Here is a 26,243-nt window from a genome sequence, read left to right on the forward strand (position 1 = left end):
ATCTTCCATTTCTCTTGAATGCCTTCCATTTTGAGCAGGGCTAAGGAGCATGAATGTATGTTTCTAGGAGTGTTTCAACCTTACCTTTGATTACATCTTCCATTTCTCTTGAATGCCTTCCATTTTGAGCAGGGCTAAGGAGGATGCATGTACGTTTCTAGAAAAAAATATATTTCTATCTTTGAGCTTTTCTTGGATCAGTTCCTCCATTTTCCCTCAAGGGCCCTCCTCCTCCTCCATGACCTTGCAATGCTGTGCCTCCTCCTCCTCCTGGACAGTGAGGAAAGGCTCCACCTTGAGCGCAGAGCGCTCCTTTGTCCTGGCGGGGAGCGGGCGCCAGGGGGCGCTGCCGGACAACCTTCTCGCAGGCGGACCCAGAGAGAAGGGGCGGCGCGGGAGGCGGAGGCGGTGCAGGCGACGCCTTCTGCCCGGGGAGGCGTCCTCTTGATCGGCGTCTTGAGGCGGATGAGAGCCGCTGTGCAGCGAGCCATGAAGGTCTTCGTGACGCGCAGGATCCCTCCAGAGGGGCTGCAGGTCTTGAAAGGGGACAGCAGGTAAGGGGACACTGGGCAGCCTGGCACAGTGAGTGTTGGGCTCTGGCTCTGGAGGCCAGGGTTCGAATCCTGGCTCAGCCTTGGAAACCCATTGGGTGACCTTGGGCAAGAAGTCACACTCTCTCAACCACAAAGAATAGCCATGGCAAACCCCCCTCTGAACAAACCTTGCCTAGGAAACCCCAGGATAGGTTTGCCACCCTTAAGTCAGCAATGATGGGGTTGAGAATCTCAGAGCACCCATTTGGGAAGAAATAAAAATAAAAGGGTTTGTTTTCCAAAAACAACAACAACAATGGAATATTAAATTGAAACATTATTATATATAGTATATAGTGTGTATATACAGTATATAGTGTATATATAGTATATATGTATGTATGTGTGTGTGTATATATATATATATATATATAGTATATGCTCATAATAGTAGTAATAATAATAATAATAATAATAATAATAATAATAAATGATTTATTTATAGCCCGCCCAATCACAAGGAATCTGGTTATTCATGGATCATATCAAAATTCTTTATTTGGGCCCCAAAACCTGCCCTCAACTTGTACATGAGGTCGACTTATAGTCGAGTATATACAGTATGTGTGTGTGTATATATATATATATATATATAGTGAGTGTGTGTGTATAGAGTGTCCTCTTACAAATGTCGCAGACACTGGCCAGTGAGGAGAGGCTTCATTAAGACAGAACTTTTATTGTTCTGTGCTTGCTCAGGCTTTACCAATGCTTTGTTAGCTAGGAACACTGCTAACTTAATTTATAGTGGTTAATCATTGGCACAGACCATGAAATTCACCTTTGATCGGTAGCAAGGAAGCAAGCAAGTTATGACCAACCCTGGCACCACCACCCCTGGTTTATCGGATTTTGGAAAGGGGTAGACATTCACTTTGCACTCTTGCCTGATATTTCCAAATTATATGGAAACAGCTCAGGCTGATGTGGGACCCGTACCCCAAATCCTCCTTGCATGCCACCGAACCCAGGAGAGGGGGATCCTCTCATGTGATGCTAGTCATTGAAGGTGGCACACAAAAGGAAAAATTCTCACACTATTTTCTGTGCCTACTCCAGACCTCAGCACTTCATTCTGCTCAGGACTGTTTAGTATAAGAGTCCTTGTAAGAGCAGGGTGCCTGCCTGCTTGCCAGGTATCTTCTTCCCCTTGCCCATTTAAGTACTACCCAATTTGATGAGACACACATTGGTGTTCATTGTGCCCGCATGCTGTCTCTACCCACTCTAGTTAGAAAGAAAGATAGATACAGAACTCACATGCTCCCACCTCACTAGCAATAGTGCTGTGGCTGTGTGTGCTTACTTTTGCTGCCTGCTTCATTGAGAAAAAGAGATTAGGTAATTTGATTTCCTGGTAAATGCAACATGGCTGAAGGAAATTCTGTCTACTGTGGCCTCATGCTGATGCAGCCTAGCTGGAAAGAGAGAGTGGACTTCTTGCTAGTAAGGCCTGGCTGAAGGAGAGAGACTGGCCATTGTGACCTGTTGCTGATGCAGCCTGGCTGAAGGAGGGAGATTGACCATTGCTGAAGGAGAGAGACTGGCCAATGTGACCTGTTGCTGATGCAGCCTGGCTGAAGGAGGGAGACTGACCATTGCTGAAGGAGAGAGACTGGCCATTGTGACCTGTTGCTGATGCAGCCTGGCTGAAGGAGGGAGACTGACCATTGCTGAGGCCTGGCTGAAGGAGAGAGACTGGCCATTGTGACTTCTTGCTGATGCTGTCTACCTGAAGGAGAGAGAAACTAGTCGGTATATTACAGCGTGATCTTGTGGCAGGTCTTCATACATGTACTCACTATGTCAACAGGGATGAGACCACAGATCTTTTAGCATGTTTCTGTGCTGGCCAGAATGTATAGCCACACACACACACACACACACACACACACACCAGACCCCTCTCCAAATTATATAGAAATTGTGAAGAATTCAGGAAAAGGTGCTTATTTCACACCAAATTTAGAACCCGGCGAAATTTATTTGGTGAGCAGATTTGTAAAGGTAGAAATAGAGGTAGAGGTAGGAACCCAAACGCCTCTTGTACGTATTGATTAGCCTGGATGGTTGCAAGATTGTGATACCAGAAAATAAATTATAATATATTTCCAAAATATCCATTGTTTCATTGTTGTCGTGTTCTTTCAAGTCATTTCTGACTTATGGTGACCCTAAGGCAAACCTATCAAATGGTTTTCTTGGCACGTTTCTTCAGTGCTGGGGGGTTTGCCATTGCCATCTTCTGAGGCTGAGAGAGTTGACTTATCCAGGGTCCCCCAGTGGGTTTCATGGCTGGGCGGGGATTTGAACCCTGTTCTCCAGTGTCATAGTCCAGTTCTCAAAACCACTGCACCACACTGGCTTTCATTAGGACACTATATATTAGGGGTGTGCAGGAAATAATGGCCTGTTACAGACAGCCAAAATAAAGCTGCTTCGAGTCACAGTGGAGGTATGGTGATTCAATGATGCATGCATCCTAAGAGTCCAGAAGTTGCACCAAAGCCACGCTCTAGCCCTAAGGACTGGAGCGTGGCTTTGGTGTGGCTCCTGGACTCTTAGGACGCATGCATCATTGAAACACCATACCTCCACTGTGACTCGAAGCAGCTTTATTTTTGCTGTCTGTAACAGGCCAACGTTTCTATTTTATAAAGTTAATTTTCCATTGCTTTCTTTGGAAATGCCTTTATTCTTTCCCAGGTGAGTGCTCTAAGGTTGTCACATCCCTGAACAGTGGCTGTTTACCTTTGGCAGCTCCCATCCCTCAGTGTATAGATGAGCATCTTTTGGCTTTCCAGATATTGTTGGTCTGCAGTTCGCATTATCCCTTATCATTGGCAAGGCTGACCAAAGCTGCTGGGAATTGCAATCTAATAGCTTCAGGAGGGGCACAGGTTGCCCACCACTGCTTTAAAGAAATGTCTAGTAGGCAGTTGGGAGAAATGTAGCACAGAGTAGACCTATCACTGGCCTCTGGCAAAGATAGTATTGGTTACTGCATGTCCTAGAAAGCATTTGTGCACACAGTTGCCTGCCTCAGGACAGAGGGAAATCACATTTGAGGAGACTGGAGAAAGTAGGGAAGAGTAGATAAGAAATTGACACCTGGCCTGGGATTTAAATAAGCTTTCTCACGAACGAAAGGAGTGGGGCATGGAGGCCAATGTGTCTTTCCATGTCAGGTGGGCAGCATCAATGTGAGGTCACAGTGGCCAATCTCTCTTTCCAGCCAGGCTGCATCAGCCAGAGGCTAGGTTGACATAGGCAACAAAAGCCTGGCAGGCATGGGCACAGCACCTTTCTCACTGAGGTGGGTACAAATGAGAGTATATGAGCACAATAGCTTCTCTTGGGGTGAAGATTGAGATGAGCAGAAGCAATATGTACACATAGTGGTTCCCAGTATGTGTCTCCTCAAAACGAGCAGTAGCAGGCAAGGGAAGGTTGGCGTGGCAGGTGGGCATCGTTGCAGGGTATAATTCTAACTCCATGTGGATGGGGACCAAAGGAGTAGAGATAATCAAGGTGGAGAGTACAGTATTTGAGGCACATCAGATACAGCAGGACAACAGTGTTCAGAAACTATCATAGCTGGTCAGAATGTGTAATTTAAAGTGGAAATGACTGATTGCCATTTAATCAATAAAAATGCAAATACATTTCCAGTATCTTGATCTTTTTGAAATAGCAGTAGCTTTGGCATGTGACTCGTTGGTAGAAATGATGACTGCTGTTCAGTTTTTCTTTTTTCTTCCCTATCAGTATAACACACCAAGAACAGAATGCCCTCAGATTTACACACCTGTGCCCTTTAAACCCAGACTTGCTCATATATTTTCTTTGACTGGACGTGGCCTTGGCTAGTCAGACAGCTAAAGATTTGGTTGATTAATCTGGCATTTTGTAAGTTTTCTACCTTCAGTAATTTTGCCTTGTCATAGGATATCTTTTATTCAGAACTCTGAAAGGTTATTTTGGGAGCTACAACTCCCAAATCCACCAACCAGCATGGCCGATACCCATGATGGCTTGGCCATTCTGGGGCCCATAGTTCAAAATAAGATCTGGCTTTGTTTAATTTTGCCTTTCGTCTCTCATTTACAGCTGCAGTGTCCAGCAGTGGGATTCAGATGAACCAATTCCCCAGTCTGAGTTGTTAGCAGGCATTGCTGGCAAAGATGGTCTCTTCTGTCTCTTGTCTGACCGGATAGACAAAGAAGTTTTGGATGCAGCAGGTGAGCATGCAGGGATAGGGAAAAAAATGGAACAGTCTGTAACTTGTTTGGCTATGAAGATGGAATGTTATAGAAATGTTAACATGCCTGATGTCATCTGGTTCATGTTAAAAGGCAAGCCAGATTTTATTCCGCTGCCAGGTTCTCCTCTGAATACACCACATTACTGGGCCTGCATGAGGCTTAAGTCAGTTCCTCGTTTATTTAATGGGGTGGGGGTTCATATTTATTTAATGGCGGCAGGGGCGTCTGTAAATTCCCAAGACTGCAACCAATTCCAGCTTCATTCTTCTTCTTATCTCTTTCCTTCTGTGAAGGCTTGTATCCTGCTCCCAAGGATTATCTGGCCAGACAGTCTGTCTGAAATAAAAATTCCACTAACCCAAATGTGCTGTTAAATCCTTTGCTTTTATTTTGCATTTGTATTTGTAGGTTTCTTCATCCCCATCCTGCAAAACAGAACTTCTGGCCTTGGTGGTTAAATATTACCAGACACTTTATGTTGAAGGCTTTTAGGGATTTCAGCCTTCATTCCCCATTATGTTAAGCACTGTACAGAGATTGGGAGAGGGGAATAAACCCATTGTTTTTAATAATGTAATTTACTGCTTGGATGTAGAATGAGACAATTACTCTTCTAACTCTTTCTCCCAAGTGAATGCAGAATCGTGCACTTTAAGTGTACTTCAGATCACCTCCAACCCGCTTTTGAAACCAAGGCTGTCATGTAACAGTTCCCTTGCACTCTCTAAGGATATCAGTACTGCTCAGGCTACCTACATATAGTGAAGGATTGGGGTCTCCCAGCATCCCCACTTTTCAGTTCCCAACTGTCCATGTGTTGGCCATCAAAACATAAGAAGAGTCCTGGTGGCACAGTGGTTAAATGCCAGTACTGCAGCCACTCACTCACAAATCATAAGGTTGTGAGTTCAATACCAGCAAAAGAGTTCAAGCTCGACTCAGGCTTGCATCCTTCCGTAGGTCACGAAAATGAGTAACCATTTCAGGGGGTTTCAGGCTATGTGGCCATGTTCTAGAAGAGTTTCTTCTTGACGTTTCGCCAGCATCTGATGCTAGCCACAGATGCTGGTGAAATGTCATGAAGAAACTCTTCCAAAACATGGCCACATAGCCCGAAAACCTCACAAAAAACTATGGATGCCGGCCATAAAAGCCTTCGACTCCACAGTAACCAGATTGTTGGGGGCAATTAGCTTACACTTAGGGAGTGCTTAAGTCCACTGATAAGCAGTATAGAAATGTACTTGCTATTGCTAAGAGTCATTCTGGATCAGACCCCTGGCCTGTCTGGTCCAGCATTCTGTTGCCATATGGCCAGCCAGATTCAATGGGATGTCCTCAGCAGGATGAGCACAATAGCATTCTGTGACTTGTGTTTCCCAAGAATAACACCCTTATGTCTGCACCCAATACAGCTTAGCTGTACCATCCGAATTGTCTAAATGTAAGGGATAATGATCATGCAGATTTGGATCTGTGTAGGGTATGCTGTGCATCTTATTCAAATATGTGAATTATCCACATTTGGGTTTTAAGTATGTCTAGGGTGGATGGCACAGTCCTGGCCCTGATTCTAGGGCTACCACCTTTCAGCTGAAATGTACTCCTGCTTGCAACCCAGCTTGGGACAATATCTTGTGCTGAATGTATTCGTATTCACCAGGTACACAACTTCTGTCAGATGATAAGTGGCAGGGGAACAGAGAAGGGGGCTTTATCTGGTGAAATTTTGAGATGTGACCTTTCTTAATTGTTGGTATTTTAAACATAATGCTGTGATACATTTGAAGAATTACATATAGATTAAAAATAGGCTAGTACAGATTTCAACTTTGAAAAATATGATTAGTCAGACTATGTGTTAAAGCTATTGAATCAGTTAAATGTGTGGTTTAAAATAATTACTCATTTGATAGATTCAACTTGAATAGATTTACATACAACAGAATTTTTGTCCTGCAGAAGAAGAACAGAGCTCTCTGTGTGTTTTACATGGGGAGTTGCTCATTCCAGAATCCCACCTTCAACTGAGATCTATTAGTTTCCCCTTTAATGACTTGTTTTGACTGTGTGGTTTTTACTTTTGCAGGTCCATCCCTGAAAGTAATAAGTACGTTGTCTGTAGGATATGACCATCTTGCTATTCCTGAAATTAAAAAGCGGTAAGACAGGGAGCATCATAGTGCTTGCATTTATATAGTGGTTGTTTGTTCTATTCATTTAAAATCATTCTCTTTCTGTAGCTGCTTTGCCCCAGAAGAAAATGTTATTTGTTACAATTAAGGCACATCCATTGCACATAAGATGTTGCTGGGCCCTTGTTCCTTAATAGTATGTCTCCTGTTGTACGAACATCCACAAACCCTTAGATCCACAAACCTCTAGGCAGCCCAGTTTTCTTTTAAAACAAAGCACACTCCCTCCTCCACTCTACCACCAACGTGTCTTTTTTCCAGTGACAATCACAATTTTGTGCAACTGGAGTCTGCCTGCTTCTGGTTTCAGTGGGAATGGGAACTGACTTGAAGTGGGTCATGGAAGGTAGAAAACAACCCCAAATTGCCCTAAATTGCCCCCCATTCCGGTATAGAACATCATCATATGGTAGCTCTGTTTCAAGTGACTTGACTTCTGAGCCTGAAAAGATAATTACATGAATGGGACTCATTCATGGCTCTTCTCCTCTGGTGTTACCCATCAAAGGAGACCTGGCACTTGGCTTCTAAGAGGGTGATGAAAACATTTGTTGCTGTTTGCCCCCAACCCAGGAGCCATTTACAGTTAGTCTGGCATTTATGTTCCTTCCTATTGTCTTGGTTCAGGAATTGTGCTGATCGACAGTTAACCAAAACTGTATGTTCATTTGGCATCATGCCTAAATTAACAACTAATAGTTTATGACTGATTGGCAAGGCACAATGAACATCATGATTTGAAATGGGTGTGCAAACTATAATTTGTTATTATTATGGCTTAATCTTAATTGGTAAATCAGAGGACCTTTCCACACAGAAGTAGGGTCAGTTCACATTGGTCGATGCGTATTCGTGTTATATTGCATTGGTGTTCCACACCTGTGAGCTCAGAATACATATTGACCAATGCGATATAACGTGAATACGCTTTGGCCAATGCGTATTCATGGCTGGGTTCCGAACTGAAGGCAGCCGACTCCTCTGTTTTGCGAGTCAGCAAAAATAGTGGATTCACGGGATCCGTATTGATGGCCAGTGCGAAACCTCTGCTGCTTTGGCTAGTGTGTACATCCAATCCGCTGGTTCTCCTGAAGACCACCGGGTTACAAATTTCCCATGATGCTGCACTGGAATTTCCCCCATCTCCCTTTGTTGGCCCTTTCCCCTTTCAGGACAACCGCCGGGGCTGGGGAGCGATTTTTCCACTGAACGAGATAAAGCGGAAACCTTTTGTGTCGGGGAGGGATTGTATATGTATATGTGTGTGTGTATATATATATATATATATATATACACATACAGTGGATCCTCGCCTTACGCAAGGATCCGTTCCGGATCCCTCCGCGTAAGGCGAATTCCGCCTATGCTCAAGCCCCATTGTAAACAATGGGGTTTGTGCACGGCGGCATGGGGCGCAACGGGCGCATGCGCCCATTCAGTTGAATGGGACACGCAGCCCCTCCCGCATCCCGCGCACATGTGTGTGTAAGCATATACATGCAGCATTACACTTTTGGCTGCTCCACAGTTTGTGTGTGTGTGTGTGTGTGTGTGTGTATGTGTATGTGTGTCTGTGTATGTGTGAGTATATATATGTATGTGTGTATACACACACACACACACACACAAAGATGTGTGTGTAAGCATATACATGCAGCATTACACTTTCAGCTGCTCCACAGTTTGTGTGTGTGTGTGTGTGTGTGTATGTATATGTATGTATGTATATATATATATACACACACACACACAAAGGTGTGTGTAAGCATATACAGTGGAACCTCACCATACGCGGGGGATCCGTTCCGGATCCTGTCACGTATGGCGATTTCTGCCTATGCTCGAGCCCCATTGTAAACAATGGGGCTCGTGCACGGCAGCGCAGAGGTGCGCGGGGCGCAACGGGTGCACGCGCCCATTCAACTGAATGGGATGCGCTGCCCCTTCCGCCCCACGCGTGCGCCGTGGCTTGAGCGCATATGCTCTAGGCCGCGTATGGCGCGCCCGCCTATGGCAAGGTTCCTCTGTACATGCAGCATTACACTTTTGGCTGCTCCACAGTTTGTGTGTGTGTGTGTGTGTGTATATATGTATGTATGTGAGTATATGTATATGTATGTGTATATATATACACACACACACACACACACACACACACACACACACAGATGTGTGTGTAAGCATATATATGCAGCATTACACTTTCGGCTGCTCCACAGTTTGTGTGTGTATATATATATATGTATATGTATATGTGTGTATATATGTATATGTATGTGTGTGTATACACACACACACACACACACACACACAGCTGTTTGTGTACACATATAAATACGGCTTCACACTTTTGGCAGTACCACTATGTGTGTATGTGTGTATATCTGTGTGTGTGTGTGTGTGTGTGTATAAACACTCATACAGACAAATGTGTGTGTACACATAAAAAAAAGGCATCTCACTTTTGGCTTTACCACTATGTGTGTATATATATAAGTATGTATGTATATATATAAATATGTATGTATGTATTTATGTGTGTGCACATATATATATATATATATATATATATACACACACACACACACACATATATATATATGCACACATACACACACACACACATATACAGATGGTGCATACCCCTTTCGTAAGTGGCTAAAGGCAGCAATTCTCGCGATATTATGTGCTAAACAGTGACCTCATTCTTCACCCTGGAAGTTAAAAATGTTGCCCCCGTTCAGAGCCCCACAGAGCATGAGCAAGGATGCCGATGCGAATCGGCCAATACACATTGTATTGAGCTGGTGTGGTTATCCAGTCTGCACTTGCCTCACTTTGCCTGAATACGCATTGGCCGATTCGCAAAACCTCAATTCGGAAGGCCGCCCAGGTGTGAATGAACGATGCGATATGACGCGAATATGAATCGGCAAAGCGTATTCAGAGAGCGCAAGTGTGAATGCGAACTGACCCTACTTCTGTGCCCTGTGTGGAAAGGTCCACAGTTACACCCATCACTCAGCCTCCAAAGTCTGCTGTACTGTGAGAGCCGACTTACAAAACTGAATGGTGACGATGGAAAATGGAAATATACAGCCAACTCTAAATCCTGGTTTGTCCATTATGCTTTTGGGTTTTAAACTGTTTGGTTTACCTGGTCCCTGGTTAGTATTTCTAATTTAATTCTTTCAGCACTTCAAAAGTTAGTCATATTTACATTATGACATTACACTTTGTATTGAAAGGTAGGATAGAACTTTGTTGTTGTTGGATGCCTTCAAATTGTTTCCAAGTTATGGCAAACCCATCACAGTGTTTTCATGGCAAGATTTGTTCAGAGGAGGTTTGCCACTGATTTCCTCCAAGCCTGAGAGAGTATGATTTGCTCAAGGTAACCCAGTTGTAGCCAAGGGTCCGTTTAGGGGAATTTTATTATTATTGTTATTAGCTCAAATATTGCAAGAGGAGGGCCTGCTACGACGGCCCTTGCAGAATCGTCTCCCGATATGTATACGGAGTAGACCAGGGGATTCCAGTAAATGGAGCTGAGACAGACTTCTAGAATTTATAACCAATTTATTTATAATGGGGAAAAACACATACGATTCACTAGCATACACACACACATACAAGGCTCAGGAAAAGCATAGGTTAGCATGGAATAGGATTTTAGGCATCACTGGGGTGATACGTACCAGAATGTAGACTCCCTCCAGGAATCCAAATGGAATATGATGAGGATGGCATGAGGCTCAGCCATGGAATGACTGGCCAGGAATCAGGAGCCAGGAGCCAGGAGCCAGGAGCCAGGAGCCAGGTCAGGGTTCAAGGGGACAGAGCTTCCCCCTGAAATCCAGATTGGCCCAGTGAACAGGCAAATCTGATGATATTTATAGGCAAAATCTTGCCTCTGGCAAAGGTGCTTGATGGTGAGAACAAAGGTGTTTAATTACTTGCTTTTCACCTGGATGTCCCTGTCTGATTGTCTTAGTGGTCTTAAGCTGCTCGGACAACAGACCCTGGGAGGGGGCAAGAGCCTCAGGCAAGGCAAACATTTGCTCTTCCTGGTCATATGATAATCCTCTTATGCGACTCTCTAGATATGATGATGTGGGTGCCCCGCAGGGGTGTGTGTACATGTCCTCATGCCTTGCTGGCAATGGTGGAAAGGCTGTTAGAGTTCATCTAGGGGTCATTAAGGGTTATCATTTATACCAAAATTTATATAAAACAGCCTGGGTAACACAGTGAGTTTCCATGAGCTGACCACCCAAACCACCATATCACACTGGCTCTCTAGAGTCGAAATGCATCCTTATCTTTATCTTGTTTACTCTGTAGTGTCCTAATTGTTGGCCAGTTCATTAATTCCCTTATTCAAAGAGTTTCTCCTCCTCCTCTATCCCCTTAATCATGTAAAATAAAACTTTTTGCTGCTATTTCATGATATGTACATAGACTTTATTGGCAAGATATTCACACTGGTTTCCCCCTGCGGACAAAGAATCCTGCCCATCTAGCTCACCCCTTTTGTAGTGGCTCAGAGCACCCTGCCTCACAAATACTTGCATCAAAGAAATGTGAAGCTAAGTGAAACTATTAAATGGGTGCCTTTTTGGATTGGAACACAGAAGACTCTGACTGCCTCTTTCATATTCTAGTGGGATCCGTGTGGGATACACGCCAGACATTCTGACAGATGCCACTGCTGAGCTCACAGTAGCTTTGCTCCTAGCAACATCTCGCAGGCTGCCTGAATCAGTGGTGGAAGTGAAGAAGTGAGTATCCCAGTTTGATTTTGAGGGAAGTACATGGCTGTCTGTAACATATCAGTTTGAAAATTTTGGGTTAATGGTGGTGGTACTGTCACAGGTATTAACCATATCATGAGTGGAATATGATAGAATGTGGAAATGCTTGACTTACTGCTTTGAGTAATTGTGATTATTGATGTAGTCCAGAGGCCCAATAATGGCTTCTGTAAAATTGTTATTGAATTGTTCAAGGAAGAGGATCATCAACTGGAATGGTCCTCTATACCAAAACCGTTCCATACACATAGAACAGTGCTATTCACAATGGTGGTCTTTGGGACTGTGTTTGTTGGTCCCTGGGCTGTCGGTTTGCCAGTCCCCAACATCAGATAGCTTAATAGAATGCTTAGATGCTGGAGAAGTGGCAAAATCCAGTCTGTTATTTTGGGACATACGATGTTTCACCAACAGCTATGGCTGGCATCTTCAGAGAATGCTGGCATCTCTTCTCAGATGTCTTTTTCCCCCCTATCTGCAATATGTGGGGAGATAAAAATGGTGACCTGCATTACAGAGTTGTTATTTTGAAGACAGAGATAGCATGTGATGTGCTTTCACATTCTGAAGTGTTACAAAAATGCTAAGTGTACTTTCTGGGAAGTCGGCTTGTAGAAGACCCTTTTTAGGTAGACATGAGTGAAGACTCGACTCCATGCTCACATTACCTCAGTGGTTGCTGAGGAAGTATCAAAGTCACAAAGTTTTATGGTTCATGGAACTTGGAAAGGGGGGGGGGCATGTCCAAGCTAGTGAAGTTTAGCATCTACTGCTGCTCATTTTACACATAGTCCCACAGCTATTAAATACTTGTAGAATATAATCTAGAGATGCCCTCATAATTATATAATTATGGGGAGAAGTAAAACAATTAACGACTAGAGTGGCCCTTAAATATATCTGTACATGACAAGTATCATAGTAACCATGAATGTATGGCTTCTGTCATATCTGGTACATGTGGCTTTTCTTGGCACTGCTTCAGTGCTTGTTGATTGAGGAGTTCACAGATTTAGTCTTTGGTATTAATTTACCTAACAGTCCTCTTTTTGCAGTGGTGGTTGGACAACATGGAAGCCTCTCTGGATGTGTGGCTATGGACTTTCTGGCAGCACTGTTGGGATTATAGGACTAGGAAGAATAGGTAAGGCATATTTTATGCTCTTATTTTGACCAGAACTTTCCACTAAGGAATTCACTAGCAAGAGAAATTAGTGGCAACTATACCCAGCAAAGTTCATGTATAGATGCAAGCCTCATTGCATGTCAGTAATCAAGTGCAAGAGGTGGTGATTTTACCAGGGAAGGCACAAGAAACTGGAAATGTCTAATGGCATCACCTTTCTCAAACTGGACATCTGAAGATAGATTCTAATAATTGTCAATTCTAAATTTCCCTCTATCCACCTTATAGTTCTAGACTACACTACATTGTCTGTTGTCTTTAAATCACATGCAGGAGCCTCCAGATGTTTACACAGGCAGCTTCCTCAGTCCCTTATTATTGCTGTCTGGAGCTGATGGAACTGGCCAAAATATGTGGAAGGCCAGAAATCCCCACCCTTGCTTTAAATTCCCCCAAAAGTCAAAACAGGTTTTTGGTTTCATAACCCTGTCCATCCCTCACCCTTGCTTTTAGGCTCTCAAATTTTATTTCAGATTGTGACAAGGGACCAATAAACCTGGAGGCCAGGTTTGAGTTCTATACAGTAAATTCTGCACTGTAAAGAATTGAAATAATCAAGTAGAATTTAAGATTTCAAGACATGGTGAGCAGTGTTGAGGAACTTTTGATCTTCCAGTTGGTGATGAACTACTACCCCAATCATCTCTCATCATTGGCCAGGCTAGCTGAGACTGATGGAAACTAGAGACCAGTCTTTCCCAGCCTTGGCTTTGGGAATAACTGCCATCTATAGTTATGGAAACATTTCCCTCAATTCTCTTGATTAATAGTACAAGCCTTTGCATGTTTACTCAGAAGTAAATCTCACTGTGTTTAGTTATGCTCACTTTTAGGCAAGTGTGAAAGGATTGCAGCCTTAGAATTAAATAGAAATTGCAGAATTTACCACATGTTCCTTGTGAATGTAACTACTTGGCAAACCAAATCTGTATCTTCTTTTAAGATTCTAACTGCATACTAGGCATAAGGATACAGTGGCTTAGTTGTTAAGATGCCATTTCTGATGATCGGTAGATCAGAAGGTTGGCAGTTCGAGGCCTGAGTGCTGCATGATGGGGTGAACTCCTGTCACTAGTTGCAGCTTCTGCCAACCTAGCAGTTCGAAAGCATGTAAATGCAAGTAAATAGATAGGTACCACTTTGGTGGGAAGGTAACAGCATTCAGTGCAGTCATGATGGCCACATGACCTCTGGAGCAGTCCTTGGACAATGCTGGCTCTTCAGCTTAGTAATGGAGATGAGCACCGCCCCTTACAGTCAGCTGTGACTAGACATTTATGTCAAGGGACTACCTTTACCTTTACCTTTAAGCTCATATATGTGACAGAAGGGATGCTTTATTCACACTGACTTACTCTTCTCTTCCACTCCAGGTCATCTGCTTCTCTGTGGAAATCTCTCTGCTGCATTAACTAGCAGATCAGTTAGAGCAGTGGTTCCCAACCTGTCTAACACCGCAACCCTTTAATACAATTCCTCATGTTGCGGTGACCCCCAACCATATTGGAGTGGTGTCTTAGTTCCTAAGACCATCGGAAATCTGTGTTTTCCGATGGTCTTAGTCTTCTCACAGCATTCCAGAACCTTCTGGATCCAGTCCTGTTCCACTTTGTGGTTCTGTGTCTTCAAATCATTTCTGATACATGGCAGACCCTAAGGGTGACCTATCACAGGATTTTCTTGCCATGATTTGCTCAGAGGGGGTTTGGCATTGTCCTTTTCTGAGGCTGAGAGAGTGTGATTTGCCCAAGTTCACCAAGTGGGTTTCCATGGTTGAGTGCGGATTCCAACTCTGGTCTCCCAGAGTCCTAGCCCAACACTCAAGTCACTACACTACAATATATGATAGACCTCTTTTAAATTAAAGTTGGTTTAGTTGTTTTTTAACTTTTGTATTAACAGGATTTTAAAGAATTGTATCATGTTTTTGAAGTTGTATGTTGCCTTGGTTTCTGTACTGGGAGAAAGATGGGATATTAATCAATCAATCAATTAAATTTTGCCTTGTTTTGTCTGTATTGGAGACATGAAATGGAGTTAATGGGTACAAGTTGTTAAACAAAAAAGTCTTGCGAGACTCGGTATGCAAGAGGTGCACCATGTTAAGAACTGCATTAAGCACACTTAGGCTGCTGCCACACTGCAGAATTAAAGCAGTTTGACACTGGTTTCACTCTCATCACTCCATTCTATGGAATCCTAGGATTTGTAGTTTGTTGTGGTGCCAGGGCTGGGCTTTGAAATCTCAGGCATAAGAGAGGCAAAAGGTTTGGGCTACATCTACACTGGAGAAATAATCTGGTTTGAATGTAAAGTCGAAGGCTTTCATGGTTGGCATCCATAGTTTTTTGTGGGTTTTTCGGACTATGTGGCCATGTTCTAGCGGAGTTTCTTTCTGACGTTTCTCTGGTTTGAGACCACTTTTAACTGCCTCGGCTCAATGCTATGGAATTCTGGGAATGGTGGTTTGTTCCAGCACAACAGCAGAATGGCAGTTAAACCCCTGTAAAGCTCTTTGACCAAGGTGACCATGACCAATGCCCTCACCCCAAAATATAGGGCAATCAAGCAAAAAAAATGTAGGAGATGACCAAAAATAAAAGCTAAAAACACCCATGTAATTATAAATCCATGCTTCTTAGCCATGATCCAAATGGAGGACATTTTGAAATTTGACCGAAGAGGACATGTCCTGGAAAAGGAGGAGGATGCCTGGTCACCTTGTCTCTGGTCCAAAATATACACTGCAGAAATAAAACATAGCTGGACTGAAATGCTCAGAGTTCCACACTGAGGAAATAATCCAGTTCGAGAGTGATTTAATTGTCCGGGGTTAGTGCTGGGGAATGCTGGGAACTGTAGTACACTGTGGCCCAGAGCTATCTCTAACAGGGAGTCCCATAACCCTCCAAACATAGTCGAACTGCAGTGCCCAGAATTCCTCCCCAGGTGCCTCCACACTGAGGAAATGGTCCAGTTTGAGACTGCTCAGTGCTGGGGAATCCTGGGAACTGTAGTCTATTGTGGCTTCAGAGCCATCTCTGACAGAGAAGTCTCAATCTCTCCCAAACACTAGCATTCCCAGGATTCCCTAGCATTGAGTTAAAGCAGTCTCAAAGTGGGTTATTATTCCTGCAGTGTGTGAGAGAGATATAAAGGCTAGGGACTGGATTCATTCATTAACTCACAAAAGGAGGGTGTATGTGTCCAAAACACACTGCTTGGACTGCCAGGGCTCAGTGCTATGGAATCCTGGGAATTGTAGTTTATTGTGGCACCAGAGCTCTCTGACAGAGAAGGCTAAAAATGCCTCACAGACACCAGAGTTCCAGAGCATTGAGCCGGGGCAGTTAGAGGGGTCTCAAAGTGCAGTGTATGTGTGAGAGAGGGGGAGAGAGAGAGAAAAGCGAGGGAGTGTGAATGAGTAGCTCACCTGGGCTGAGGCTGCTCTGGAAGTAGAAGAGGAGGAGGAAAGTGGCCAGGACCATCCGGAGGAGCCCCTGCTTTTCATCATCATCATCATCGCAGCCTCCTCCCTTCCACTGCATGCCCCAAAGGCCAAAATGGCTGGCAAGAGGCTCTGTTCCCAGGCAACACCTCCTCCTCCTTCTGGCCTCCTGGCCCTGACTGAGAGGCTTCTGGAGAGGCGGCTCTAGGCTCCCCCCACACACACACACACTGCCTCACTGCTGGTCCTAGGCGACCCCTGTGAAAGGGTCTGGTGACCCCCAAAAGGGTCCCGACCCACAGGTTGGGAACCACTGAGTTAGAGACAAATTTTTCTGTAGACCAGGAGTAGGGAACTAGGGGACTTCCTATACTGACCATTGGTCATGCTGGGGTTAATGGGAGTTGTACTTTCACAACTTTGGGAGAACCAGATACTTTCCCCACTCTTGGCTTAATCTGTCAATGTGGAATTAGAAAGCCCTTGATACATATGGATTTTGTGGTCTTTGTGCACACATTTTGTAAAATGTGGGTGAAGTTTCTACAAGCTCTGCTCCTCTGTCTTACAAATGAAGCATTGTTGACTAGTGATATGATATCCTGAGCTGTATGTCTTGCCTGTTCCTAGGACTTGCTGTAGCACGTCGTCTAAAACCTTTTGGAGTCAAGAAGTTTTTGTATGCAGGACGTCACCCCAAACCTGAAGCTGATACAGAATTGAATGCAGAATTTGGTGAGAATCCTCTTGTTATTCTTCATTAGAGGAGTTGTTTCATAAATCTTAGACACAACATTTTTCAAGTGATTGAACTGTAGATTCCAAACATTAGAAAACTGTGGTTTAAATAATTTAACAAGAATAAATTAAATTGGGAGGTATGTGCAACAAGATCACATTTTTGGCCACACTTTGATAAAATCTGGAGTTTTTGCTAAGTCTTGCTATACAGTTCAACGGTGAAGTTCATTTTAATGGTCTCGTAACTCTTCTTCTCATTGGCAGTGGCTATAGGGAGGAAAGAAGGATAGGTTGCTTATCTGTAACTAGTTCTCCAAACACAAATGTGTTGTTTGTGCCCGTGCAGTGCATCTCTCAGAACCTTCTAGATCTATGCAGTATTCATTTTGGTGGTAGTTCTGCCCACTCCCCATGCACCTTACTAGTGCGCTTACTTCCTAAACCCTCCATTCCCTGGATGTTGAAGCAACAGCCAAGGATCTAAGGACAGGCAGGACACAACAAGGGAAGGATGGGCAGGGCTTTGTGAGTTCACAGATGACCACTCAGAGAACTCCATTTACATGTAAGCAACTTGTCCTCCTCCTTCGTGCTCGCTGTAGCTCACACAATTGGGAGACTAGCAAGCTACTTACCATAGGAGGCAGGAGTGTCATGCAGGACAAGAAAACCCTGGAGCCGAAAGTCTGGTATTGGTTATTCTGTGTCATCAGTTGGTGAAGCTGGGTCATGCTCACCCAGAATTATCAAAAGATGTGTATCCTTGGAAGCCCAGCAGAGGCCGACAACAAGTCTGAATCTGACTCCTCACACTGATGACTCCCTCATGAATCGTTCAACCTGATGGACCAGTGAAGTGGAAGAAAGCGATCTCATTCTAGGGCCTGGAAATTATATCAGTGCTTGGGACAAATTCAATACCAGAGGCTCAGGTGGTGCCAAAACCAATTTTTGTTCATGCCACTCCAGAGTCAGATATCATGATCTGCTTGAGACCAAAGCAGATGGTAAAGAGGCAGGTTCTGATCTATGATACCATCCATGGCAATGGTAGTGAGGATCTAATTCATTGGAACAATACTGACACTCCTCACAAGCAAAGTCTCGGGGTGAAGAGCATCCATACTCATAGTATGGAGACCAACGTCTATAAGTACCCCTCTGTACCCCTCTAAATTCTGATAATGGTACCACTCTAAATCACATCCATACTGACTATGCTGAGATTCATAATGGTACTGGCAGTAAGGTGGACATCTTGTCCAATTACTATGGGTTGTTGATGGAGATTATCCCATCCCTCAGAAACTGCTGGATTCCCACATTGGAGCCAGAGCAACAATGTCAGGCACACCTCCAAGGTGATTTAGGAGGAGGCAGAGCCCTCGCTGATGGAAGCGATGGAAGAGCTCACCTCATGTGATCAGGCAATTATCACTGCAGCACTCTTTGAAAGCACTCAACTATTTTGCCGTCGGAGATGGTACAGCTTTGGACACTCACTGGCTTGCACACTGGAAATTTGGAGCTAAGGGATGAATGTCTGGATTCAGTAGAAACCACTAAAGGTTCCTGTTCTCAAACTGACCAGAATCCACCAGAAGAGACTGTGAAGGTCACTTTAGGATGGAAATGACTGAATTTGAGGCCAGACTTATTTAATTTTTTTCACCCCCTTTTTTTCCCCTTCTTCTCCACCTGGTGCTTGAAAGCTAATGTGAAAGTCTTCACATCGATTGATCTGCCTGGTGCCAAGGGTACACTGGAGTGAAGGATCAGACTCCAAGCTGGGATGATTAGTGGTATCCTTGGCCTTTTCATCAAAGGGTGCAGGTTCTTGAAGAGACCTCTTAATTGCCACTCATAGAGAGGACCTGTAAGCAGTTGGGACTGAGGAATGCAGCCTGAATAGAGGCTGTGTGGAGTAGACTATTTCCGGCTGTTTGGTCCCACAAGATGTATACTTTAATAAAGAAGCTGAGGAAGCCATTCTGAAGCAACACAGCTAACCAGAATTACCAAGGTCAAAACAAAATTCAAAACAGTCTTTGAGCCAAGGCAAAATCAGATTCCAAAACTAAGCCAAAATGCTATCCAAAGAGAAGTCGAAGAAATACATGCCAAATTGCAAGATAAACCGAATTAAGCTCACAAACAGTTCCTTCAATGATGATGATAATGTAGTGGACTAAAAGGAACTGAGGGTTTAAGCAGGAAGTGTGCTATTTAGACATGCAGAGAGTAGGCAGGGCTACCAGCAAAATGCATATCGCAATCCATAAGTCAAGCCAAAATCAGGCTCCAAAACTAAGCAAAAACACAATCCAAGGAGAAGTCAGAAATACAAGCAAAAAAACCATAACTGTAAGATAAATTGAATAAGATTATGAACAGTTCCTTTTATGATATTGATGTGGTAGATTAAAAGAAACAGAAGGTTTCCTTTAATTAGTTAGGCGTGCAGGGACTGGCTAGCACCAAAATGCATATTTCATAGCCCTAGAAGGTTTTCAAAGAAGCACTGCGCAGGTGTAGTAGATAAACCATTTGTGTGAATCACACAAACCACGAAGTGTAGTTGGTGTTCAGGGGGACGAAACCTGGCTTAAGGAAACTACATGTGAAAGGGATCTAGGAGTCCTAGCAGACCACAAGTTGAACATGAGTCAAAAGTGTGATGTAGCCGCTAAAAAGGCCAATGCGATTCTAGGCTGCATCAATAGAAGTATAGTGTCTAGATCAAGGGAAGTAATAGTGCCACTCTATTCTGCTTTGGTCAGGCCTCACCTGGATTACTGTGTCTAGTTCTGGGCATCACAATTCAAAAAGGATGTTGATAAGATGAAGTGTGTCCAAAAGAGGACAACCAAAATGGTGAAAGGTCTGGAAGCCATGCCCTATGAGGAGAGACTTAGGGAACCTGGTATGTTTAGCAGAAGAGATGGTTAAGAGGTGATATGATAGCCCTGTTTAAATACTGGAAGGGATGCCATTTTGAGGGTGGAAGCTTGTTTTCTGCTGCTCCAGAGAATAAGACCCAGAAGAATGGATTCATGCTCCAAGAAAAGAGAGTCCACGTCAACATTACGAAGAACTTCCTGATAAGAAGAGCTGTTCAACAGTGGAACATACTCCCAAAGAGAGTGGAAGAGTCTTCTTCTTTGGAGGTCTTTAAACAGAGGCTGGATGGCCATCTGTTGGGGATGCTTTCATTGTGCATGGCAAGGAGTTAGACTGGATGGCCCTTACGGTTTCTTCCAAGTGTATGATTCTTATGTTGTGTGTTTGTATTGTGACATGAAATGATAAGAATGGTTAGGGGAACGTATGAAGGTTCAGTGACAGATTTAGCTTGCACATGGATGATGGTTGGTTGAGTGAGGTCTGGGATTTGCACATGGATGGCAGTTGGCTCAGAGTGGGAAGTATTGTGGTAATGCTATCATGAGAATGAGTATGGGAGAGGCAGACAGGATTAGTGTTGGGAAGATAGAGTGGTTTGGGTTAGTCAGGAATACAAGCAGCTTGGTAAGGGAGGATTGTGCTATATATTAAAATTGTTCAAATAGGCAGCCCTCCCCAACCATGGTCTTGCCATCTGCAGATTGGAGCATCCGCGGATGGCCCTGCCCCATTCTCCCCAATGGTGGTATGTCCCCGTGCCAGCGTGGTTGCGTATACATCACACCACTGTTGCAGGGAACAGGACTTGAGGTCCCGTGTTATTTGCTATCTTTGGGTAGGTCCAGAAGGATAACCCCTGCGGATGCGAAGAGCCAACTATAGTGTATTAAAATAAAGGAAAACTGAAATGACTGTTTACAAACTGTAGAATAAAGAATGAAATAACTACATAGCCACACTTATTAGCTGGTCAAACTTACAGGTGTTATAGCAAAGTAGAAGCCAAAGGACAAAAATAACTGCCCTATACAGAAACCTAATGGAAGTAGATCCACACAGGATCCAGGTGGTGCCAATATCCTTACCAAGAATATGGGGATTTGAGGTGGGATCACCACAGGTGGTGTTCAGTGGTGGGATCTCCACAAGAGGGATGGGTCCTTCAACAATAGAGTTTGTATCCCTCTTCTTAAGCAATTTGACCATGTGAATATTATCTCCAATATCCCCATTAATCTGTCTGCAATAGAGAGGAGTACTTCCCTTCTAGAGAGTAATGATAAAAATATTAAAGATGAGGCATACTTACTGTTGTACTAGGCTGGTTCACAAATGAGTGTTGCTCAAACCTTATATGTACTAGCTGCAGGTTAAACATAGATGCTTTGGCAGGTCAGTCAACAAACTGTTCAAATAACAACATAAATTGTATAGCTCATACATTTTGGCATGGATCAGCCCAAAGTCCAAACACCAAATAGTTGAGAAGCAATAGAGTATATAAGATTCTTTTGAAATCAACGTGGTTTGCTTTCTTACAGACATTACTTGTATTCTTGCTATTAATAACAAATGTAAAGAAACATAGCAACAGAGGATATCCTCACTTCAGTGCACATAACTGGCCTTATGGAGAAAAAAGTACACAAGCACACAGTATACTATCCAACAAACTGTCCTCTTACGTCTGTTTGTCTTGGTTCATAAGAATGCCACTCAAGGGTTCAAGGAGTACCCACAGCCCAACCATGTGGACTCAAGCATGCCTGAGATCACCTCTCCATGACTATATCAGCAGAGTGCTCTTGCTGTCTTGATCAGCAGGAAAAGCTAGTGACAGTGAGTGAGTGAAAGGTAGAAACCTTCTGTAGCATGTTCATTTTGTTGTCTCTTTTTTTCAAGTACCAATTGCAAAGCTAGCAGAAGAATCGGACTTTGTCATCATAACGTGTTCTCTGACACCTGACACCCAAGGGATGTGCAATCGGGACTTCTTTTCCAAGATGAAGAAAACATCTGTGTTCATCAACACAAGCAGGTGAAAAGAGATGTAGCCCAAAATGCTAAGAAAAAGAGAACTTTAAATTCAGGGACCAGAACTTAGAAATAATAAATTATATGTAATGTAGTAATACCCTGCTACTCATTATTTTTTTTGGGGGGGGGGGTATTGAGGACCTTAAAAATGTACATTTCAAAGGGAATACATTAAGTGCGAATGACATAAAATAATTGGGTTTTATCATGAGTAGTATTTTATCAGTGTTTTAATGCTTTTTTTATCAGGGTTTTGAGTGGAAGTATTCAAGTTGCAGACAGTTTTTCTGTGAAACCGAAACAAGTAGTGAAAAAATGAGAGCCAGTGTGGTATAATAGATTGTTTCACTATGAATCTATAGACCAGGGTTTGAATCCCTGCTTGGTATTGGGAACCCATGGGTAGTCTTGGCCAAGTCACACTTTCTCAGCCTCAGGAAGGCAAAGGCAAAGGACCTCTGAACAGCTCTTGCTAAGAAAACCACACAGTAGGGTTGCCTTAGGGTTTATGTCAGAAACAACTTGAAGGCACTCAACAACAAAGTGAAAAAGTAATAGGAACAGAATGCAGTAAGTCATCTGTCATCCCAAACAATCCTTGTTAACCTCAATGGTAAGGAATTTAGGAGGGGGCAGTGGCTTTGCAACAACGTAGATAACTGATTACCTTTTAAAAGGTAACTTTCCAAGATTTTTCTCAGGGCTGTTGCTATCTATAGTTTTAAGGAAGTGCCTTCATTGCACATCGTGATTAAAGTGACAGAAGAATAAGAGCCTAATTAAAAGGCACAAATCATTCTTCGTCCTAATTGTTGTCAAGGGACTTTCCCTACAATGTGTGTATTAGTGATTGGAATGACGTTTTTCAAGTGTGGGCGGCTCCCTTGAGCATAGTATCTGTACCAACAAGTGAGTGACCAGTTGCCTAACCCCATGTCTGTCTCTCATTTTGAGATCCTTCTGAAAAGCAGCAAGCACCAGTGCTGAGCACATGGACAGTGGTCAAAGTAACTCATATACCTGATCTCAGCCATCTGTTTCACTGCATGCTTCATTCTGTACAGCAATGAAACGATTTATCTAAGATAAATGAGAGTTTGCAGTCAAGATAGTATATATATTGTCTCACCTAAGAATGAGACCAGGAGCTTATGTATTCATTTGGCAGCAGCTTCTAGTGTAGGGGTGGGAAACTTGGCCCTCCAGACATTTTTGACAACTCTTACAGTTCCCTGGTGGAAGAATTTCTGGGAGTCGAAGCCAAAAACCACTGGAGGGTTGAAGATACCCCACCCTACTTTAGACTGCATCTCTATCTATCTTCTATCTAATCCTAATATCACTGCTAAATTCCTCATGGCAAAAAAGGGGGAGTGACTGTATTTAATTGAACTCTATTATTTCTCTATGGGTTACCCAGGTAGTGTGGCAGTTGCTTCCCTATCACTGTAGTCATCGAATTCCTGTATGTATGTTGTATGTGTGTATGTATGTTCTGCCTGTTTGATGACCAGCACTGCTGGACAGGCTGTCCTTACCATTTCAGCTCTTCATGGGTATGTCCTTATAGCTTAGTGGATACCACGCTTTGATTCTGTAGATCTTTTGGACTTCAACTCCCAAAAGCCCTAACCACCTTGGCCAATAAGCAGGAATTCTAGAAGCTGAAGTCTAATAAAAATCTGGAGGACCAAAGTTTGGGAACCACTGTTGCCCAACAAAGTTTTCCTCCAGGACTTCCCGGGTTCCTTTAGAGGTCCCAGAGCATGGTGTTGCTCTTGTACTTTGGGCTATAGGGACACAACTTTAATGTTCCCCTGCTGTCTCCATTGGGCACTAAATAAGTTGTGTTGTGGGGCCACAAGAGATGGTTGTTAAAGGGGTGGGACCCTTGCAGGAGAAATGAGGCGAATTCTTGTACACAATGCATACACCAGCACACATACTTCATCTTTAATTTTCTTACTTAATTTTTCTAAGGGGTGCTGTGGTCAATCAAGATGACCTTTATGAAGCTTTAGTCAATGGCCACATTGCAGCAGCTGGCCTAGATGTTACAACCCCAGAACCTCTGCCTACTAATAATCCACTTCTTTCCCTCAAGAACTGTGGTAAGTTGACCTAATTTGCTTTGGTATTTGCGATAGGAAATTGGTGGCTACTATTCAGATGTAAGCATGTGCTGCCTATTTACTCTTCCTGCACTGAATTGCCAAGGAACAGCAAGCAGAGACTTGTGACTGTGGGACAGAGAGAGGCAGCCAAGAACATCCTTGCAACCTTAAGGGCTAGGTATATATCAGCATCCTCACACTGTAGCTAGGTTGGCATGGACTACGTTGGTCTGTGTTGACAGCCTTTGGATGTCAGTATACCAAAGGATGGGCCTCAGAATGGATTACATTGGGAATGGGCTTTGCCTTTGTCAGACAATGAGAAACTTGTGAAGTCTGTAGAACAGTAATAGTGGAAATAGTGTCCAAAAATGTTGATCCGCTCTATATGATTGTTTTTCTGTCTCTGGTGTCTTAAATAGTCATTTTGCCACATATCGGAAGTGCCACCTATGCAACAAGAAATACTATGTCCGTGTTGGCTGCCAATAATCTTCTGGCTGGCTTGAAAGGAGAGAACATGCCGAGTGAACTCAAGCTGTGAGAAACAATACAAGTTTGTGGGTTTTCACTTCCTTAGCACTGTTTTAAATAAAACATAAAACGTTCACAACCTATCTTCTGGTGTCATAGCAAATGGTTCCATCTTGTATAATTTTGAAAGCAAATTTCCAGACATTGCAGTAGAACCAATAAATATCCTAAGTATGCGGTTCACATGGGAAATATACCTACAACTGTTAAAAGTGCAAGACAGCAAATTTAATGCTTTTAAAATTTTGCCTTCCTTCCTTCTACCCGAGATTCAGAATGTAACTGTACATAGTCAGCGACCTCTTAACTGCAATGGCTGACATATACAGGCATAAGTTGGCTATACCTGTAGCCAACTTATTGCCTCTGGGGGGCAATGCAGAACAGCCGTGACCAGCTGACAGTGGTGGAAGCAGAGTTGTGCATGTGGAACCATTCCACATGTGGCAGTGCATATGAACGAGTGTTGTATCTACATATTGCCTTTGGCACAGTGCAATTGCACAATGGGTTGTTAAGCACATTGGCTATTGATCTACATACACAGCAGTTTGGTGGTATTCATATAGGACACAGTATAATATAATTCCACCAGTGAATATTTGCGCTTTGTTGAAGCAGCGTAGGATATTGGCCCATGTATATTAAAGGTAAAGGCTTCAAAGTATTTAACAAATCTCCATCAGAAAAAAGGCCTTGTTGGCATTATATTGGTTCCCCCCTCCTCCAGTCCAGTGATGTGTGATGGATGTGAATAAAATCTTTTAACAGCTACAATAGTACTTACCCTTTCCATACTCTACGCTACCGCTCTTCTGTTCCTAAGGCTTCACTTAGGAACACAGCAAGTGTTGTATTGCCAGCAGTTCTACTCCTTATTTGGCTGCAGTGCTCAGGAATAATACTGCATGACAATAAAACAACTCAGCTACTTGCTGTTTAAGGACTTCTCTGTAAATCTTACTCTTATAGATCAGATGTTTCTTCTGTGTTTATTGTCTCTCCTGTCCACCCCCTTCTCTCTTTCTCTCTGCCCTAGTTTTCTTTTCTAACTCAGACATTCGAAATATTTTCTGACAGCATACTTTGCCTTAGAACATACATGCATTAAGAGTTTCAAAATTACAAATACTGTAGTATTAAGTGCAGGGGTCCTGAAAGGAAAGCTTTTATTTAATAAAAATGCAGATAATAAGTATAGTGAGAGCCAGTGCAGTGTAGTCGTTTCAGCCTTGGACTATGACTCTGGAGACCAAGGTTCGAATCCCAGCTCAGCCATGTAAATCCACTGAGTGATTTTGGGCAAGTCACACTTTTCAGCCTCAGATCATGGTGATGGCAATGGCAAAAACCCTTCTGAAGAAATTTGCCAAGAAAACCCCATGACAGGTTTGCTTTAGGGTTGCCATAAG

The 26,243-nt window shown here is 43.3% G+C and overlaps 1 protein-coding gene across 1 annotated transcript; it reads left to right on the forward strand.

Annotated features, from left to right (window-relative positions):
* The first annotated feature begins 425 nt into the window (after positions 1 to 425).
* On the forward strand, positions 426 to 24,914 carry GRHPR (glyoxylate and hydroxypyruvate reductase). Its single transcript, XM_089510867.1, has 9 exons — positions 426 to 554; positions 4,704 to 4,834; positions 6,948 to 7,020; positions 11,718 to 11,834; positions 12,923 to 13,011; positions 17,132 to 17,236; positions 22,049 to 22,184; positions 24,164 to 24,294; positions 24,720 to 24,914. The coding sequence occupies exons 1-9, from the start codon at positions 466 to 468 to the stop codon at positions 24,839 to 24,841; spliced, it is 993 nt and encodes a 330-aa protein (XP_089366993.1). The 5' UTR covers positions 426 to 465; the 3' UTR covers positions 24,842 to 24,914.
* Positions 24,915 to 26,243: the final 1,329 nt, after the last annotated feature.

The sequence above is a fragment of the Sceloporus occidentalis genome, unplaced genomic scaffold (assembly GCF_023333645.1).
Source record: "Sceloporus occidentalis isolate IW3139 unplaced genomic scaffold, rSceOcc1.0.p SCAF_1, whole genome shotgun sequence".
Taxonomy (NCBI): domain Eukaryota; kingdom Metazoa; phylum Chordata; class Lepidosauria; order Squamata; family Phrynosomatidae; genus Sceloporus; species Sceloporus occidentalis.